This window comes from Salmo trutta, chromosome 28, assembly GCF_901001165.1.
Source record: "Salmo trutta chromosome 28, fSalTru1.1, whole genome shotgun sequence".
Lineage (NCBI taxonomy): Eukaryota > Metazoa > Chordata > Actinopteri > Salmoniformes > Salmonidae > Salmo > Salmo trutta.
Window position 1 is genome coordinate 2,526,526 of NC_042984.1, and position 17,318 is coordinate 2,543,843.

The following is a 17,318-nucleotide window of genomic DNA, read 5'->3' on the forward strand; positions in this document are numbered from 1 at the left end:
TTGTGAAAAAAAAGGCCTACGTCCTAAATGCCACCCTATTCTTTACATAGTGAACTACTTTTGAACAGGGCTCTTTAGATTACAGTGATTCCTCACAAAACCCAGAGAAAAATAAATAAATAAAATAAATGACCCTGATTTTTTTCCTAAATGTAATATAAATCCATAGAACGGTCCTTTAAGAGGAAGGATTGTAGAAATATTTGACATTTGTATCGACTCGTCTTGAAAAGGAAAAGATCCACATCCCTAACGTCTATTTGTTAATATTCAGAAATGCATGTAAATAAAAGTTACTGAAATCAAAATACTCATAGATAAAGCTCTACCATCCAACACTTGTAGCACCCTACCTAATCCTGATTGTGTGGTAAGAGGTTAGGGGTTAGGGGGTTAGGGTTTAGGGTTTAGGGGTTAGGGTTTAGGGGGTTAGGGTTTAGGGTTTAGGGGGTTAGGGTTTAGGGGGTTAGGGTTTAGGGGGTTAGGGGTTAGGGGGTTAGGGTTTAGGGGTTAGGGGTTAGGGTTTAGGGGGTTAGGGGTTAGGGGTTAGGGGGTTAGGGTTTAGGGGGTTAGGGGTTAGGGGGTTAGGGTTTAGGGGGTTAGGGTTTAGGGGGTTAGGGGTTAGGGGGTTAGGGGTTAGGGGGTTAGGGTTTAGGGGGTTAGGGTTTAGGGGGTTAGGGGTTAGGGGTTAGGGGGTTAGGGTTTAGGGTTTAGGGGGTTAGGGTTTAGGGGGTTAGGGGTTAGGGGGTTAGGGTTTAGGGGTTAGGGGTTAGGGTTTAGGGGGTTAGGGTTTAGGGGTTAGGGGGTTAGGGTTTCGGGGTTAGGGTTTAGGGGGTTAGGGTTTAGGGGGTTAGGGGTTAGGGGTTAGGGGTTAGGGGGTTAGGGTTTAGGGGGTTAGGGGTTAGGGTTTAGGGGGTTAGGGTTTAGGGTTTAGGGGTTAGGGTTTAGGGGGTTAGGGTTTAGGGTTTAGGGGTTAGGGTTTAGGGGGTTAGGGTTTAGGGAGTTAGGGGTTAGGGGGTTAGGGTTTAGGGGTTAGGGTTTAGGGGGTTAGGGTTTAGGGGGTAGGGGGTTAGGGTTTAGGGGGTTAGGGGTTAGGGGGTTAGGGTTTAGGGGGTTAGGGTTTAGGGGGTTAGGGTTTAGGGGGTTAGGGGTTAGGGGTTAGGGGGTTAGGGGTTAGGGTTTAGGGGGTTAGGGTTTAGGGGTTTAGGGGGTTAGGGTTTAGGGGTTAGGGTTTAGGGGGTTAGGGTTTAGGGTTTAGGGGGTTAGGGTTTAGGGGTTAGGGGGTTAGGGTTTAGGGTTTAGGGGTTAGGGGTTTAGGGGTTAGGGGTTAGGGGTTAGGGGGTTAGGGGTTAGGGGTTAGGGGGTTAGGGGTTAGGGGGTTAGGGGGTTAGGGGTTAGGGGGTAGGGGGTTAGGGGGTTAGGGTTTAGGGTTTAGGGGTTAGGGTTTAGGGGTTAGGGGGTTAGGGGTTAGGGGTTAGGGGTTAGGGGTTAGGGGTTAGGGGTTTAGGGGGTTAGGGATTAGGGGTTAGGGGTTAGGGGTTAGGGTTTAGGGTTTAGGGTTTAGGGGGTTAGGTGAGGGACAGAGTACATTGGGTTCTATAGACTACATTGGGTTCTATAGTCTACATTGGGTTCTATAGTCTACATTGTGTTCTATAGTCTACATTGTGTTCTATGGACTACATTGTGTTCTATGGACTACATTGTGTTCTATGGACTACATTGTGTTCTATGGACTACATTGTGTTCTATGGACTACATCGGGTTCTATAGACTACATCGGGTTCTATAGACTACATCGTGTTCTATGGACTACATTGTGTTCTATGGACTACATTGTGTTCTATGGACTACATTGTGTTCTATGGACTACATTGTGTTCTATGGACTACATTGTGTTCTATGGACTACATTGTGTTCTATGGACTACATTGTGAAAATCCTCCCAATCCCGGTATTTTCTTTGCCTGAGTTTCGTGAGGAACCAGTCATTACCTACACAGGCCGTCCGTGTTATGAGTAAACTGCTGCCGTTTGTTGATACGTCTATCAGTGCTTTGAATACAAGTGCAAATTGCTCCATAATCTACAACAGAAGGACATTCAGACTGAACCAGTCATTTCCCATTCAGACTGAACCAGTCATCATGTTCATTGTTTCGTGATCCTTCGGGTTAACCAAGAATAAGGATGTGTGTGTGTGTGGTCTCGTCAGACACAGACACAATCTCTGCCTAATCCAGATTGTGTGATAAGGGTTTAGGGTGTTAGGGGTTTAGGGGTTAGGGGTTAGGGGTTAGGGTTTAGGGTGTTAGAGGAGAGACAGTGTCAATATACTAAAATCAGCTGAAAAAATCTGAACATGAGAATAATTCAGATGAAAGTCAAACTGACAGAGGCTCATATGTAAACAGATATCTGACAGCAATAAACGATTAACCCATCAGTGGTTTTGTTCCCCGCTAACCGGGGACAAAATTTAGACCTGGGACACCAAGTGGGTGCAATTAATTACCAGCTAGAAGTGAAAAACAGCAGGCTCCGGACCTCGTAGGGTCAGAGTTCAATACCCCTGCACTATTCTACCCTACCAAGCAAAAAGGTAGTAACTGCTCAGTTGGTCAAAAATATTTTTAAAAAGTCATTTTTTTGCTACATTAAATACATGCTTAATCATGTGGACAAGTATCCTGCCTCTATTGTATTGTGTTTTGGAGAAAATGGGGGTCATGTCAGCAGTAAATGCAAAACCAAGGTAAATACAAGTTATTTTTCCTCAGTTCCACACTATGAACAGTTACTGTATTTTTTTGCTTGTTTAGGGCAGTGTCACTTTTTAAAAGGTGCAATGTGTAGGAATCGCTCCACTAAAGGTACGAAAAGGGAACCACAGAAGTAGAGCAAATAGAACAGAGTTTCTTAAGACTTGCTTTCAAATGAGAGTGACAGATCTATAACTCATATTTCTATGTGAATTTGGTCGGGGGTCGCCCCCCCAAAAAAAAAAGTTCCATACTGCAGCTTTAACTGTCGTATGGCGTGTGTACACGTGTGTGTGTGTGAGGCTTGGGCGATATACCGGATTTACCGGACACCAGAAGGTATGGTGTGTTCAAATCACGTGTCAATCATTTCCAGCTCAGGGCTTCAGCTATGCATTTGGTTTGCTAACTTGCTAGATGTCAAGAGCACGCTTCGTGGTTACGGCAGAGATCCCTGTTGTCTACATTGTTCTGTGAGTAAAACAAACACTATTGTGTTCAGTAATACCATATACCTCCCATGGTGTTCAGTAATACCATATAAAACACCTCTCATTGTGTTCAGTAATACCATATATCCCGGTATGGTACAGAAACGGTATGAAAATCTGGATACCGCCTTAACTCGACTGAGTGAGTGAGTGAGTTAGAGAGTGGTGGGTTAGGGGCTGTTAGGAAGTAGGCTGGATTAGAGATTAATAAAGAAGAAACAGTCATCAGGATTGCAGGCAGGGGGGACATCCCCTAATCCAGGAGCAGGGGGAGAGATTATGAAGTGGAAGGGGGGGGGATATAGGGAAGAGAGGAGGGTATATGTTAGGTTGACAGTTTATACCCCTGGCCAAAAAAAAAACAGCAGGAGGAAAAGCCGGAGACACACTACGGGAATGTAAAAGGAAATGGCACAACCCAATCAATGTCCATGGACACAACACCTATCCTAAAGCAGGATGAACGGGGGCCAATTTCAAACCCATCGTCTCTCTTCCACATGTCAAACCCGTCATACAGTTGAAGTCATTAGTTTACATACACCTTAGCCAAATACATTTAAACTCTGTTTCACAATTCCTGACATTTAATCCAAGTATTAATTACTTATCGTAGATCACCACTTTATTTTCAGAATGTGAAATGTCAGAATAATAGTAGAGAGAATGATTTATTTCAGCTCTTATTTCTTTCATCACATTCCCAGTGGGTCAGAAGTTTACATACACTCAATTAGTATTTGGTAGCATTGCCTTTAAATTGTTTAACGTGGGTCAAACGTTGCGGGTAGCCTTCCACAAGCTTCCCACAATAAGTTGGCTGAATTTTGGCACATTCCTCCTGACAGAGCTGGTGTAACTGAGTCAGGTTTGTAGGCCTCCTTGCTCGCACACACTTTTTCAGTTCTGCCCACAAATGTTCTACAGGATTGAGGTCAGGGCTTTGTGATGGCCACTCCAATACCTTGACTTTGTTGTCCTTAAGCCATTTTGCCACAACTTTGGAAGTATGCTTGGGATCATTGTCCATTTGGAAGACCCATTTGCGACCAAGCTTTAACTTCCTGACTGATGTGTTGAGATGTTGCTTCAATATATCCACATAATTTTGCTTCCTCGTGATGCCATCTATTTTGTGAAGTGCACCAGTCCCTCCTGCAGCAAAGCACCCCCAAAACATGATGCTGCCACCCCTGTGCTTCACGGTTGGGATGGTGTTCTTCGGCTTGCAAGCCTCCCCCTTTTTCCTCCAAACATAACGATGGTCATTATGGCCAAACAGTTCTATTTTTGTTTCATCAGACCAGAGGACATTTCTCCAAAAAGTACGATCTTTGTCCCCATGTGCAGTTGCAAACCGTAGTCTGGCTTTTTTATGGCGGTTTTGGAGCAGTGGCTTCTTCCTTGCTGAGCGGCCTTTCAGGTTATGTCGATATAGGACTCGTTTTACTGTGGATATAGATACCTTTGTACCTGTTTCCTCCAGCATCTTCACAAGGTCCTTTGCTGTTGTTCTGGGATTGATTTGCACTTTTCACACCAAAGTACATTCATCTCTAGGAGACAGAACGCGTCTCCTTCCTGAGCGGTATGGCGGCTGCGTGGTCCCATGGTGTTTATACTTGCGTACTGTTATTTGTACAGATGAACGTGGTACCTTCAGGCGTTTGGAAATTGCTCCCAAGGATGAACCAGACTTGTGGTCTATTTTTTTTGTCTGAGGTCTTGGCTGATTTCTTTTGATTTTCCCACGATGTCAAGCAAAGAGGCACTGAGTTTGAAGGTAGGCCTTGAAATACATCCACAGGTACACCTCCAATTGACTCCAATGATGTCAATTAGCCTATCAGAAGCTTCTAAAGCCATGACATAATTTTCTGGAATTTTCCAAGCTGTTTAAAGACACAGTCAACTTAGTGTATGTAAACTTCTGACCCACTGGAATTGTGATACAGTGAATTATAAGTGAAATAATCTGTCTGTAAATAATTGTTGGAAAAATTACTTGTGCCATGCACAAAGTAGATGTCCTAACCAACTTGCCAAAACTATATAGTTTGATAACAAGACATTTGTGGAGAGGTTGAAAAACGAGTTTTAATGACTCCAACCTAAGTGTATGTAAACTTGAACTGTGTCTCTTCCACATCTAGATCTGTTGACAATGACGACAGCAGGAAAAAAATAGAAAAATGTCACCCAGGTGACATGTGAGTTGGAGACAGCGGTACGACAGACTGGTTGCTGTGGATCCAAACAAGACTCAATGAATGCGTTCAATTTCATGTACAGCAAGCTCTCTTTTAGTTTACACGTTCTCATCTATAAAATATATACAGATCCAAAACGTTTAAAGATATACTCTGAACAACTAAAGTGTATTGGTGTTGTCCCCCTGTGCACCAGACATGCTGTAACTCTAGCTGTACTACAACACGGACAGGTGTTGAAAATAAAACACGGATGACATTCTCCACTAAGTTGTCTTTCAACCAGACGGTCGCTATAAACAGATCTGTTGCGTTAACTACAGGTCGTTCACTTACAAAACACAGCACAACGGCTCGTCTTTAATACTAGTTAGGTTATTTCAGTTGAAACAGGCAGTTTGACGTACAAGTAGCCGATCTGCCTCGGGAAACACCTAGTCCGTCCGTCCGTCTCCGTCCGTCCGTAGAGGAATGCGTACAAAGTATTTGTGAGCGGAATAGTAGCGTTTACATAAGATTTCATACTCCACGAAATACGTCCGTCCGTCCGTCCACATCCATACGACAGCCAACACGCTTCCTTTCAATAGGTTTTTAACTATTTAACATGGTTTTAACATCAGCAGCCATGCTACAGGTAGCTAACATTAGCAATGTACTTTTCACACAAGTTCAGAAGTAGTGGACTTACCTCTCGGTGATTCACGGTGCGCTTCGGTTTTATCTAACGTTTTGGGGAATAAAAAACGCGCTCACAGATAAATCAACGTTGTAGTATTTACATCGGATGAATGACTGAAGGACCACCCCAACCCCCAGAAACAGGGTAGCTTGGCGCTTCTCTCTGCCGCAGAGGAGCGGCTGTAGTCGGACTGGAAAGTTGCGGTCGGTCGGTCGGAAATGCAACACGTCGTAGAGGACAGGGACGTAAAAGGGAAACGTCGCTTCTTCAAAGCGAATGTATGGTGTCTAAAATGGGAAGTACTTTCATTCTAATAAGACTTTTCTTTTATCGGGTTTGTAAACTAAATATTTAACACCAACTTAAAATGTTACTACTCTTGTCTGGGATACAGGTAAACGCTCAAAATCTGATATTTCTGGAATAGACACTGAGAAACGGATTAAAAAATGGTCAGACAGACTAAGCATGGTTTGTAGGCAATATAAGCCAAAAGTATATCATCTTTCTAGAAGCTGAGTAACTAGATGAATAGAAATGGCCAGAAAAATTATTACATTTAAAAAAATTTAAAAAAAGGACAAACATGAGTTTAGTTCATTTGATCTTTCCATATTTAAAAATGGACCCATCTATATATAAAATGCATAATGGACAATGACAACTGGGCTGATTAAAAACAGGACAGCGGCTGTAATACCTGTGCACTTCAATGGTCGATATAGAAGAGCCAGTTTTGGTCAAACACAGACAAAAAGCTGATAGACAGGAGACAGCAGTCACACACAGCATCCGATAATGTTAAAGAATAAGCATCCCGTTCACTTTAGTAGCCCACATGAAATCATACCTATACAAAAGCACCATTTAATTTCCTAAATTATATGAAAAAAAATCAGCTATTACTTCCTCATTCAAAATATACTGTATTTTATCACTCCGATTCCATTTTTGAATGGTGTTTCTATACATTTTAGATCTCTGCCTGAATGACCAACAGATTCTTGTTTGTTTTACAAATCATTAAAATCCTGACGGAAAATATTTACACAAAAAGCAACCTAATATCACACAGTCAACCTCTCATTTCATTTAGTAAGTTCACCATTCTGCCATTCTCACTGTTAAACATCGCAGTGTTCAACACAACGCCTCTATGTCAATCATTTGATCTGATCAAAAAGTGATCTGAAGCTTAAAATGCAATAATCTGTTAAAATATATATTTTAAGTGCCATTATTTGTCTCTTTTTTTTTTAAACAGTCCTCATTTTACATTTACATTTTAGCAGACTCTTATCCAGAGCGACTTACAGTAGTGAATGCATACATTTCATACAATATTTTTCTCCGTACTGGTCCCCCGTGGGAATCGAACCCACAACCCTGGCGTTGCAAACACCATGCTCTACCAACTGAGTCCTCCTACCCGTGCATGCCAAAAAGTGATTGTTTGATTCCACGGTCTAAATTATGCTCTAATAGACACTTTTCCAACACACACGTCAGGCAGATGTGCAAGACTCTAGGCGGCAATTAGAAATGTCTATATATTTTTCTCCCCCCGTCAAAACTAAATATGTTTTGGTTTCCTCATACACTTTACAATGATGATTTGATTCTTGCTTGGACAGTTGCATAAGATTATATTTGGTTGTGATCTTTACAAAATAACTATTTTGGACGCAGCAGCTGTAGCAAAAGCTAGTCAGAGAGCCATTTTACTGGCTGAAGGTGGACAGTTTTTGTTTTAAAAGTATAAATGCAGTTGATTTGCGACGATAAAATAGTAGTGTGAAATGCACTGATAAGCAACATGTAAATAAAGGCTTTATTTGCTGCCGTTCCATTGGACCTCCTTTGTCCTGACACCACCTTGTGCACTGCAGCCTCATGCAGCAATGTTTCCAAACACAGAAACGGGTCTATGAGTTAAACGGCAGGGGCCTTCTGTCCAGCTGCTGATGGCTTAGCCAATGGTTGATCGAGCTAGATACATTTTCCTACCCAGAGACCATCCTGATTAGATATTGGCGCTCTTCTCTTTTAACCCTTCTCTTTCCAACAAATTGAAGAGATGAAATCAGAAGACCACACAATTATTGTACAGATGAAATGGAAATTAAAACAAAATTTAATTAAAAAAAAAATAATATTTTTATAAATCCTTGGCCCTTCTTTGAAATTCTAGAAGGTCCCCCACAGATATGTTTCAATATTCTACAGTTAATAGTGGGAAAACATGCAAGTAAACCATAATCATTTAGGTTAAGGGCACTTAAGGCACAAAATGTGACAGGCTACAATCTTTAGATTACATTAGATAAATTGACTAATAATCTCAATTCAATATAATTTACAAATAGCTAAATAATTGGCAGAGAGGTGCGTAGGCAACCCTGCTCCTGGAGTACTGTAGGATTTTGTTCCAACTAGGCACCTCACCGGACCAACTGAGCGAATGGATCAGTTCTGTGATTTCGCCTAAATTCAACGCACCTGGTCTTCCAGGTTGGTTAAATAAGTGCTTTAGGCCCTCCAGGACCAGAGCTAGCCCTGGGGGTGTATTCATGCCGCCGATTCTGTTACACAACAGAATGTTTTGCAACTGTTTGGAGTTCATTGGGGAAAGATTCTGAGAAGTCTCGACCTCTTTTCTTTGCTTTAAAAAAAAAACAAACATTTTGCAACATAATTGGCAGAATGAAAACACCTGGTGTAAGCTATATTACAGTATCAAAAAAGTTATCTATACTCTACAAAAAAAATAATTTAATAAATCAATCTATATTAAAATAAAGAAAAAAAAGGTTATTACCTTTGTATCAATTGTCTACATACAGCACAGACTGTAATGAAATATAGATTGTTACATTCATCATTAGAAACCTCAAAGTATCTCTCCGCTATTCAGAAATATATTGGTGTCAAACTCTATAAAATAAATGTAATTTGTTGAAATTGTAATTCAGTAGAGCAGATGGTTCTGAAGAGGTCAGTCACCTCTCCCACCGAGGTTCTGTCCCAAATGCCCCCCCCCCCCTATTCCCTAGGGGCCCTGGTGAAAAGTAGTGCACTATATAGGGAATAGGGTGATATTTGGCATGCATTGACGGAGGGGAGAGCGCGGCGGTAGGTAGACGGAGGGGAGAGCGCGGCGGTAGGTAGACGGAGGGGAGAGCGCGGCAGCGGAGTTGGCACTTGCAGTTGTCTACTTCCTCCTCCCACTACACTACCACCCTCCCACTCTCCCCTAGAGTCTACTTCCTCCTCCCACCACCCTCCCACTCTCCCCTAGAGTCTACTTCCTCCTCCCACCACCCTCCCACTCTCCCCTAGAGTCTACTTCCTCCTCCCACTACACTACCACCCTCCCACTCTCCCCTAGAGTCTACTTCCTCCTCCCACTACACTACCACCCTCCCCTAGAGTCTACTTCCTCCTCCCACCACCCTCCCACTCTCCCCTAGAGTCTACTTCCTCCTCCCACTACACTACCACCCTCCCACTCTCCCCTAGAGTCTACTTCCTCCTCCCACCACCCTCCCACTCTCCCCTAGAGTCTACTTCCTCCTCCCACTACACTACCACCCTCCCACTCTCCCCTAGAGTCTACTTCCTCCTCCCACTACACTACCACCCTCCCACTCTCCCCTAGAGTCTACTTCCTCCTCCCACCACCCTCCCACTCTCCCCTAGAGTCTACTTCCTCCTCCCACTACACTACCACCCTCCCACTCTCCCCTAGAGTCTACTTCCTCCTCCCACTACCCTCCCACTCTCCCCTAGAGTCTACTTCCTCCTCCCACCACCCTCCCCTAGAGTCTACTTCCTCCTCCCACCACCCTCCCACTCTCCCCTAGAGTCTACTTCCTCCTCCCACTACACTACCACCCTCCCACTCTCCCCTAGAGTCTACTTCCTCCTCCCACTACACTACCACCCTCCCCTAGAGTCTACTTCCTCCTCCCACTACACTACCACCCTCCCACTCTCCCCTAGAGTCTACTTCCTCCTCCCACCACCCTCCCACTCTCCCCTAGAGTCTACTTCCTCCTCCCACTACACTACCACCCTCCCACTCTCCCCTAGAGTCTACTTCCTCCTCCCACCACCCTCCCACTCTCCCCTAGAGTCTACTTCCTCCTCCCACCACCCTCCCACTCTCCCCTAGAGTCTACTTCCTCCTCCCACCACCCTCCCACTCTCCCCTAGAGTCTACTTCCTCCTCCCACTACACTACCACCCTCCCACTCTCCCCTAGAGTCTACTTCCTCTCACATACTGCTGCTCACATTAACAGCCACATCTGAGTGGTTGGAAGTCCAGAACCACAATATACACTAGAAGAGCCAGCCTCTTGGACCTCGACCCTATGGCCTGAGCAGCCCAGAGGATCTGAAAGGACTGGAACCTATTAGTAACAATATGAGTAGAGCTACACCTCGTCTAGGGGACAAATACCACAGGGGGTCGTTTCTGGACAGGGCCAACAGTTCTTTCATTCCCATCCATCCATCCACATGATCATCATCCTTCTATTGTCCTTGTTCGTCACTCTTCCTTCTCCTCCTCCCCCGCTTCCTCTCCTCCCCCGCTTCCTGACATGGTTGCGTCCTCCCCCAGCATGCGGCAGAGATCCGACAGGCGCTGTTGCATCTTGGGTATCCCAGAGAGCTGGGACTCCAGCTTCTGTTTCTCATCCTGGAGAGAGACGCGTGTGGAGGCGTCCAGCTTCTCGAACCGCCAGCCACCCTCGCCGTCAAACTGAAGCAGGTGGGTGTGGTACTTCCTGTAATGGGAAGGAAGGAAAGCTGCGTGTTTGAGATTGACTAACATTGTATTAAAATCAAATGGATCACCGTTATCCAGAGAGATCGGTGCGGAGATAGTATAGGAGCTGTACGGGGAAAATGATTCACTATTGGTATAGGAGCTGTACGGGGAAATGATTCACTATTGGTATAGGAGCTGTACGGGGAAATGATTCACTATTGGTATAGGAGCTGTACGGGGAAATGATTCACTATTGGTATAGGAGCTGTACGGGGAAATGATTCACTATTGGTATAGGAGCTGTACGGGGAAAATGATTCACTATTGGTATAGGAGCTGTACGGGGAAAATGATTCACTATTGGTATAGGAGCTGTACGGGGAAAATGATTCACTATTGGTATAGGAGCTGTACGGGGAAATGATTCACTATTGGTATAGGAGCTCTACAGGGAAATGCCTGGCCTCTACTCCATATGAAGTGACTATGGGTATGGGTTGTTCCTGCCTGGCCTCTACTCTACAAGACACGGCAGTGACCGACAGAGGCTGAACTCTCAGAGCACCACTGCCCCCTACTGGAGGATTCATATAACTACTCATCTACAACCTGGGGTTTCTCAAAGGCTGCATTTACACAGGAAGCTCAATTCTGGGGTGTATTCATTAGTCACAAAAAAAAAAGAGGTCCCGTTTCATTGGCTTCCTAATGTATATACGGCCCTTTTGTTTTCTCCACTAATGGTCTTTTGACCAAGGGTTGGAATTGGTTCAGGGAACAGAACCGAAAAATAACATTTTGAGGAACAGAATCCAAACAGAAACAGAGACATACCGTTCTGGAACAGAACCGTTATTTAAAAAATAAAAAAAATAAAAATAAAAGCATGAGAACCGGTTAATAACATTATTTTTTCCAGTGGCACAGAAAAATCGCAACAAAACCCTCACACTGTCACTCAAACGTATACCAACGTCTGCCTGCCAGCTGGAAATCTTTGCCAGTGGGTGTGTGTAGGCTACCTGCCCCTCTGAAGCACGTTACTGCCGACATTACAAGAGTAATTCAGAAATTAGAGAGACATGTTTAATTAGGAGAATAGATTTACTTTTTCCAATGCTACTACAGTTATCACTGTTTTTATGAACTAAAAAAAAAAGGCGATTTTGTTTTTTATTATATTGCTGCTCTGCACACACAAGCTTGTTAGCTAGCTAGTTAACATTTGCTCTGGTCCAACGTTAAACCAACTCTCAGAAGTTCCTCCATAGAAGCCAGTCCTCCGTAGGTATAATTCTGTGGGTCTAATTCAGATCATGCATCTCCTAGTAAGATACCCAGCTCTTCCAAGTCAAGTCGTCTCAATCGTCTCGCCCTTCATTTCAGTTGCATCTCACGTCCCCCACACCGATTGGCAGATCAGTGTGCGCCGCACTTGGCTTCCATTATGATTAAAACCATGCTGTTACGTCAAAATACAAAAACTTGCTCTTGACGACTTTCCTATACAGATTAAAATCACTCACCCGATCCACAGCAAGCTGCTCTAAGTGAATTTAATGTCCAGCTAAATGTAAAAAAAAAAAAAAAAAGCGTATATTGATGTCTATTGATCAAAAAATGGTTTTATATATAAAATGCTACATGTAAAGTGTTGCTCCCATGTTTCAAGAGCTGAAATAAAAAGGTCAGAAATGTACATCCCTTTTAGGGAGCATTTTTCCTTTGAATTTAATACCATAAGCCGCATCTTAACATCGTTTTAGAGAATTTGGCAGTAGGTCCAACCGGCCTTACAACCACACCAGCCCAGGACCTCTACTTCCGGCTTCTTCACCTGCGGGATCGTCTGAGACCAGCCACCCCAGACAATGGATGAAACTGGGGGTTTTGCACAACTAAAGAATTTCTGCACAAAGTGTCAGAAACCGTCTCAGGGAAGCTCATCTCGTTGCTCGTCGTCCTCACCAGGGTCTTGACCTGACTGCAGTTCGGCATCGTAACGGACTTCAGTGGTCAAATGCTCACCTTCGATGGCCACTGACACGCTGGAGAAGTGTGATTCTTCACGGATGAATGACGGTTTCAACTGTACCGGACAGATAGCAGAAAGCGTGTATGGCGTCGTGTGGACGAGCAGTTTGCGGATGTCAACGTTGGGGTTATGGTATGGGCAGAATTTGTTCTGAACAGAACCAACGATTGGTGAATTATTTTGGTTCCAACCCCCATCCATATTTTTCAGAGCTGATCTGATTGGTCAAAAGACCAATTAGTGAAAAAGAGATCAGAATTGGGCTGCCTGTGTAAACTCAAGTCTTACCTTCTTTTTGCACATTGATTAGATCAGAAAACAAACTCTACATTTCAAATTTATGTACCCATACAAAACCGGTTTCCTTCAGGAATGAATTGTTAAATGAATAAAATGCACATACAGAATCTGTTAAAAAAAAAAAAGGCTATATAAATAAATTAGTTGATTGATTGATAAGCATGCTGACCAGAGGGAGGGTCGATGGGTTATCGAAAGCAGTGCTATCCCAGCATCCTTTGCTGCCTGGAAGATCTTCCCCTCCACGTCGATGCTGACAGCGCTGGTGCACTCGTCTAACAGGGCATACTTAGGCCTGGGCAAGACAACACACACTACATTAGTAGGAAATCCAAAGATACCGTTTCCATTCCTCTAACACTGATACGGTATAGGAATAGATTTTTTTTTACTTCATCACGTTGGAGACAACAGTTCATTATAATGGTTTTAGTTTCCATCCTTACACACGCCTGGTGAGGAATACAGTTTATTGTATACGTCGTGGTACCTGTGGTAGAACATCCGTGCCATCCCAATCCTCTGTTTCTCTCCTCCTGACAACACGTCCTTCCAGTCGCTTTCTGCACTCCACCCTCCTTCCCTCTCCAGAATGTAGACCAGGTTGACGGTTCCGAGGATCCCCTCTAGCTGCTGGTCCGTGAATCCTCTGTCCTCCATCTCTGTCTCGGTGTCTGGGTAAATCAACTGGTCTCGCAGGGTCCCCACTGACATGTACGGCCTGATGGACGAACACGAAACAAACATTTAAGATCAACTATATAAAAATCACACACAGCCAGATCTGTTAAGCCTTGTTCACAGTGACAGTTGAATCAGATTTTTTTTTTGGCATTTGATTTTAAAATCTGTTCTTTTTCCTGAAATCTGAACAACCAAGAAGCACATGGAATCAAATATTTCAAGCAACATTTCAAAAACCACCTGATTCCTGGCCGTGAGCCCTGTCTGTGGTCAAAACCACCTGATTCCTGGCCGTGAGCCTTGTGTCTTGTCAAAACCACCTGATTCCTGGCCGTGAGCCTTGTATCTGTGGTTATTAAAAATTTGGCATATCTTGTTGCTAGTGTAAGCCAAGTCAACTAAAGGATTCATGTGTGAGAGAAACGATAGATTATCAGCAAATCAGAAGCGTGCAAAATCCTTTAGGCCACGTCTTTGACAGTTCAATTGTTGCTGTCCTCGAGCAAGCCTTGTAGAGGAAGTGCGCTAACGAGTGAAACCTAGCCATCTCTTCAGAGGAACTGTGCTAACGAGGGAAACCTAGCCATCTCTTCAGAGGAACTGTGCTAACGAGGGAAACCTAGCCATCTCTTCAGAGGAACCGTGCTAACGAGGGAAACCTAGCCATCTCTTCAGAGGAACTGTGCTAACGAGGGAAACCTAGCCATCTCTTCAGAGGAACTGTGCTAACGAGGGAAACCTAGCCATCTCTTCAGAGGAACCGTGCTAACGAGGGAAACCTAGCCATCTCTTCAGAGGAACCGTGCTAACGAGGGAAACCTAGCCATCTCTTCAGAGGAACTGTGCTAACGAGGGAAACCTAGCCATCTCTTCAGAGGAACTGTGCTAACGAGGGAAACCTAGCCATCTCCTCAGAGGAACTGTGCTAACGAGGGAAACCTAGCCATCTCCTCAGAGGAACTGTGAAACCCAGCCATCTCTTCAGAGGAACTGTGAAACCTAGCCATCTCCTCAGAGGAACTGTGAAACCCAGCCATCTCTTCAGAGGAACTGTGATAATTGGTGGTCCATTCGTCGCAGCGTCTTGAGAAGCAGTTGTCGACCATTCACTTGGTCAGATATATTTTATGGAGTTGTAGTCCTCATGGATGGTGAGCCTACCCAGAGAGATCGGCATCACCTATTCCATGAAAAACAAAAGATCTCTTCAAGAGGCCCTTTCCTTATTCTCCACAGCTCCACTACGTTTGTTGGGACCGACAGCCATGTTATGAAGACGTGTGGGACAACATTCCACAGGCCACAATCAAAGGAGATGTGTCGCGCTGTATGAGGCAAATGGTGGTCACACCAGATACTGACCGGTTTTTTGATCCACACCCCTACCTTTTTTTTTTTTTTTAAGTATCTGTGACCAACAGATGCATATCTGTATTCCCAGTCATGTGAAATCCATAGATTAGGGTCTAATGAATTTATTTAAATTGACTAATTTCCTTATATGAACTGTAACTCAGTAAAATCGTAGAAATTGTTGCATGTAGCGTTTATGTTTGTTCCGTGTATTTGAGGTGGAAGGTGCTAATCTTAGGGTCTCCACGGAGGACATACGCAAGTCATTCAAGCTTGTTAACCCTCACGAGTTAGCCCGGCCAAGATGGTATCCCTAGCCACGCCCTTAGAGCACGCGCAGACCAGCTAGCTGTTGCGTTTCTGGACATCTCTCCAACTCAGGCTGTTATCCCCACCTGCTTCAAGATGTCCACCATCATCCCTGTGCCCAAGAAAGTAACTGTACGACTTATGAAGTGCTTTGAGAGGCTAGTCAAAAGACCACATCACCTCCCCTCCTTCCAACCGCTCCACCCTCTCCAATTCTCCTACCGCCCTGACCAATCCACGGATGATGCTATCACCATCGCACTGCACACTGCCCTTCACCCATCTGGACAAGAGGAATGTATGTGTGTGAGAATGCTGTTCATTGACTACAGCTCAGCCTTCAATACTACAATGCCTTCTAAGCTCACCACAAAGCTCAGAACCCTGGGACTGAACCCCTCCCTACTTAACTGGGTCCTGGACTTCCTGACGGGTCGCCGACGACGGCCTCCAGAGAGATGGCAGCCGACGCCGCCGACGGCCTCCAGAGAGATGGCAGCGTTTCTAGTCGATTTACTTGGTCAGGTTCTTTTCATTTGTGACACCTTTTTGGGGGGTTACAAGTAAACTCAGCAAAAAAAGAAACGTCCCTTTTTCAGGACCCTGTCTTTCAAAGACAATTCGTAAAAATCCAAATAACTTCACAGATCTTCATTGTAAAGGGGTTAAACACTGTTTCACATGATTGTTCAATGAACCATAAACAGTTAATGAACATGCACCTGTGGAACGGTCGATAAGACACTAACGGCTTGCAGACGGTAGGCAATTAAGGTCACAGTCATGAAAACTTAGGACACTAAAAAGGCCTTTACTGACTCTGAAAAACACCAAAGGAAAGATGACCAGGGTCCCTGCTCATCTGCGTGAATGTGCCTTAGGCATGCTGCAAGGAGGCATGAGGACTGCAGATGTGGCCAGGGCAATGTCCGTATTGTGAGACGCCTAAGACAGCGCTAGGGAGACAGGACGGACAGCTGATTGTCCTCGCGGTGGCAGACCACGTGTAACAACACCTGCACAGGATCGGTACATCCGAACGTCACACCTGCGGGACACGTACAGGATGGCAACAACAACTGCCCGAGTTACACCAGGAACGCACAATCCCTCCATCAGTGCTCAGACTGTCCGCAATAGGCTGAGAGAGGCTGGACTGAGGGCTTGTAGGCCTGTTGTAAGGCAGGTCCTCACCAGACATCACCGGCAACAAACTCGCCTATGGGCACAAACCCACCGTTGCTGGACCAGACAGGACTTGTTCTGTGCGTGATTTCCTGCAAGACAGGAATGTCAGTGTTCTGCCATGGCCAGCGAAGAGCCCGGATCTCAATCCCATTGAGCACGTCTGGGACCTGTTGGATCGGAGGGTGAGGGCTAGGACCATTCGCCCCAGAAATGTCCGGGAACTTGCAGGCTTTTGATTTTGACCCCCCCTTTGTTCAGGGACACATTATTCCATTTCTGTTAGTCACATGTCTGTGGAACTTGTTCAGTTTATGTCTCAGTTGTTGAATCTTATGTTCGTACAAATATTTACACATTTTAAGTTTGCTGAAAATAAAAACGCAGTTGACAGTGAGAGGACGTTTAGTCATTTCAAATGATAAAACATATATACCGTAGACCGCCACAAAAAAATACAAAAAATAAACAGGAAAATAAACTAAAAAGTGGGTCCCCACTCACCCACCAGACCTGAAGACTTGTGTTAGC

The 17,318-nt window shown here is 44.5% G+C and overlaps 2 protein-coding genes across 6 annotated transcripts in view; both read right to left on the bottom strand.

Moving 5' to 3' along the window:
• The window catches only part of LOC115165264 (plexin-B3), a 227,978-nt gene extending 220,550 nt beyond the window's left edge, over positions 1 to 7,428 (bottom strand). For 3 of the 5 annotated variants that reach the window (XM_029718268.1, XM_029718270.1, XM_029718265.1), the window contains exon 1: positions 6,155 to 7,428. The gene's annotated coding sequence lies outside the window, so the exon portion shown is untranslated. Of the gene's footprint in view, positions 1 to 5,870 lie in introns of all 5 variants that reach the window. The other 2 variants (XM_029718266.1, XM_029718267.1) reach the window with 1 other exon arrangement.
• A 2,969-nt stretch (positions 7,429 to 10,397) lies between these two features.
• abcd1 (ATP-binding cassette, sub-family D (ALD), member 1) overlaps positions 10,398 to 17,318 on the bottom strand; it is a 32,731-nt gene continuing 25,810 nt past the window's right edge. The window contains exons 10-12 of the mRNA XM_029718272.1: positions 13,747 to 13,977; positions 13,426 to 13,551; positions 10,398 to 10,937 (exon numbers count right to left, since the gene is read on the bottom strand). Coding sequence (XP_029574132.1) covers positions 10,700 to 10,937; positions 13,426 to 13,551; positions 13,747 to 13,977 — 595 coding nt within the window. The 3' untranslated portion in view covers positions 10,398 to 10,699. The remainder of the gene's footprint in view (positions 10,938 to 13,425; positions 13,552 to 13,746; positions 13,978 to 17,318) is intronic.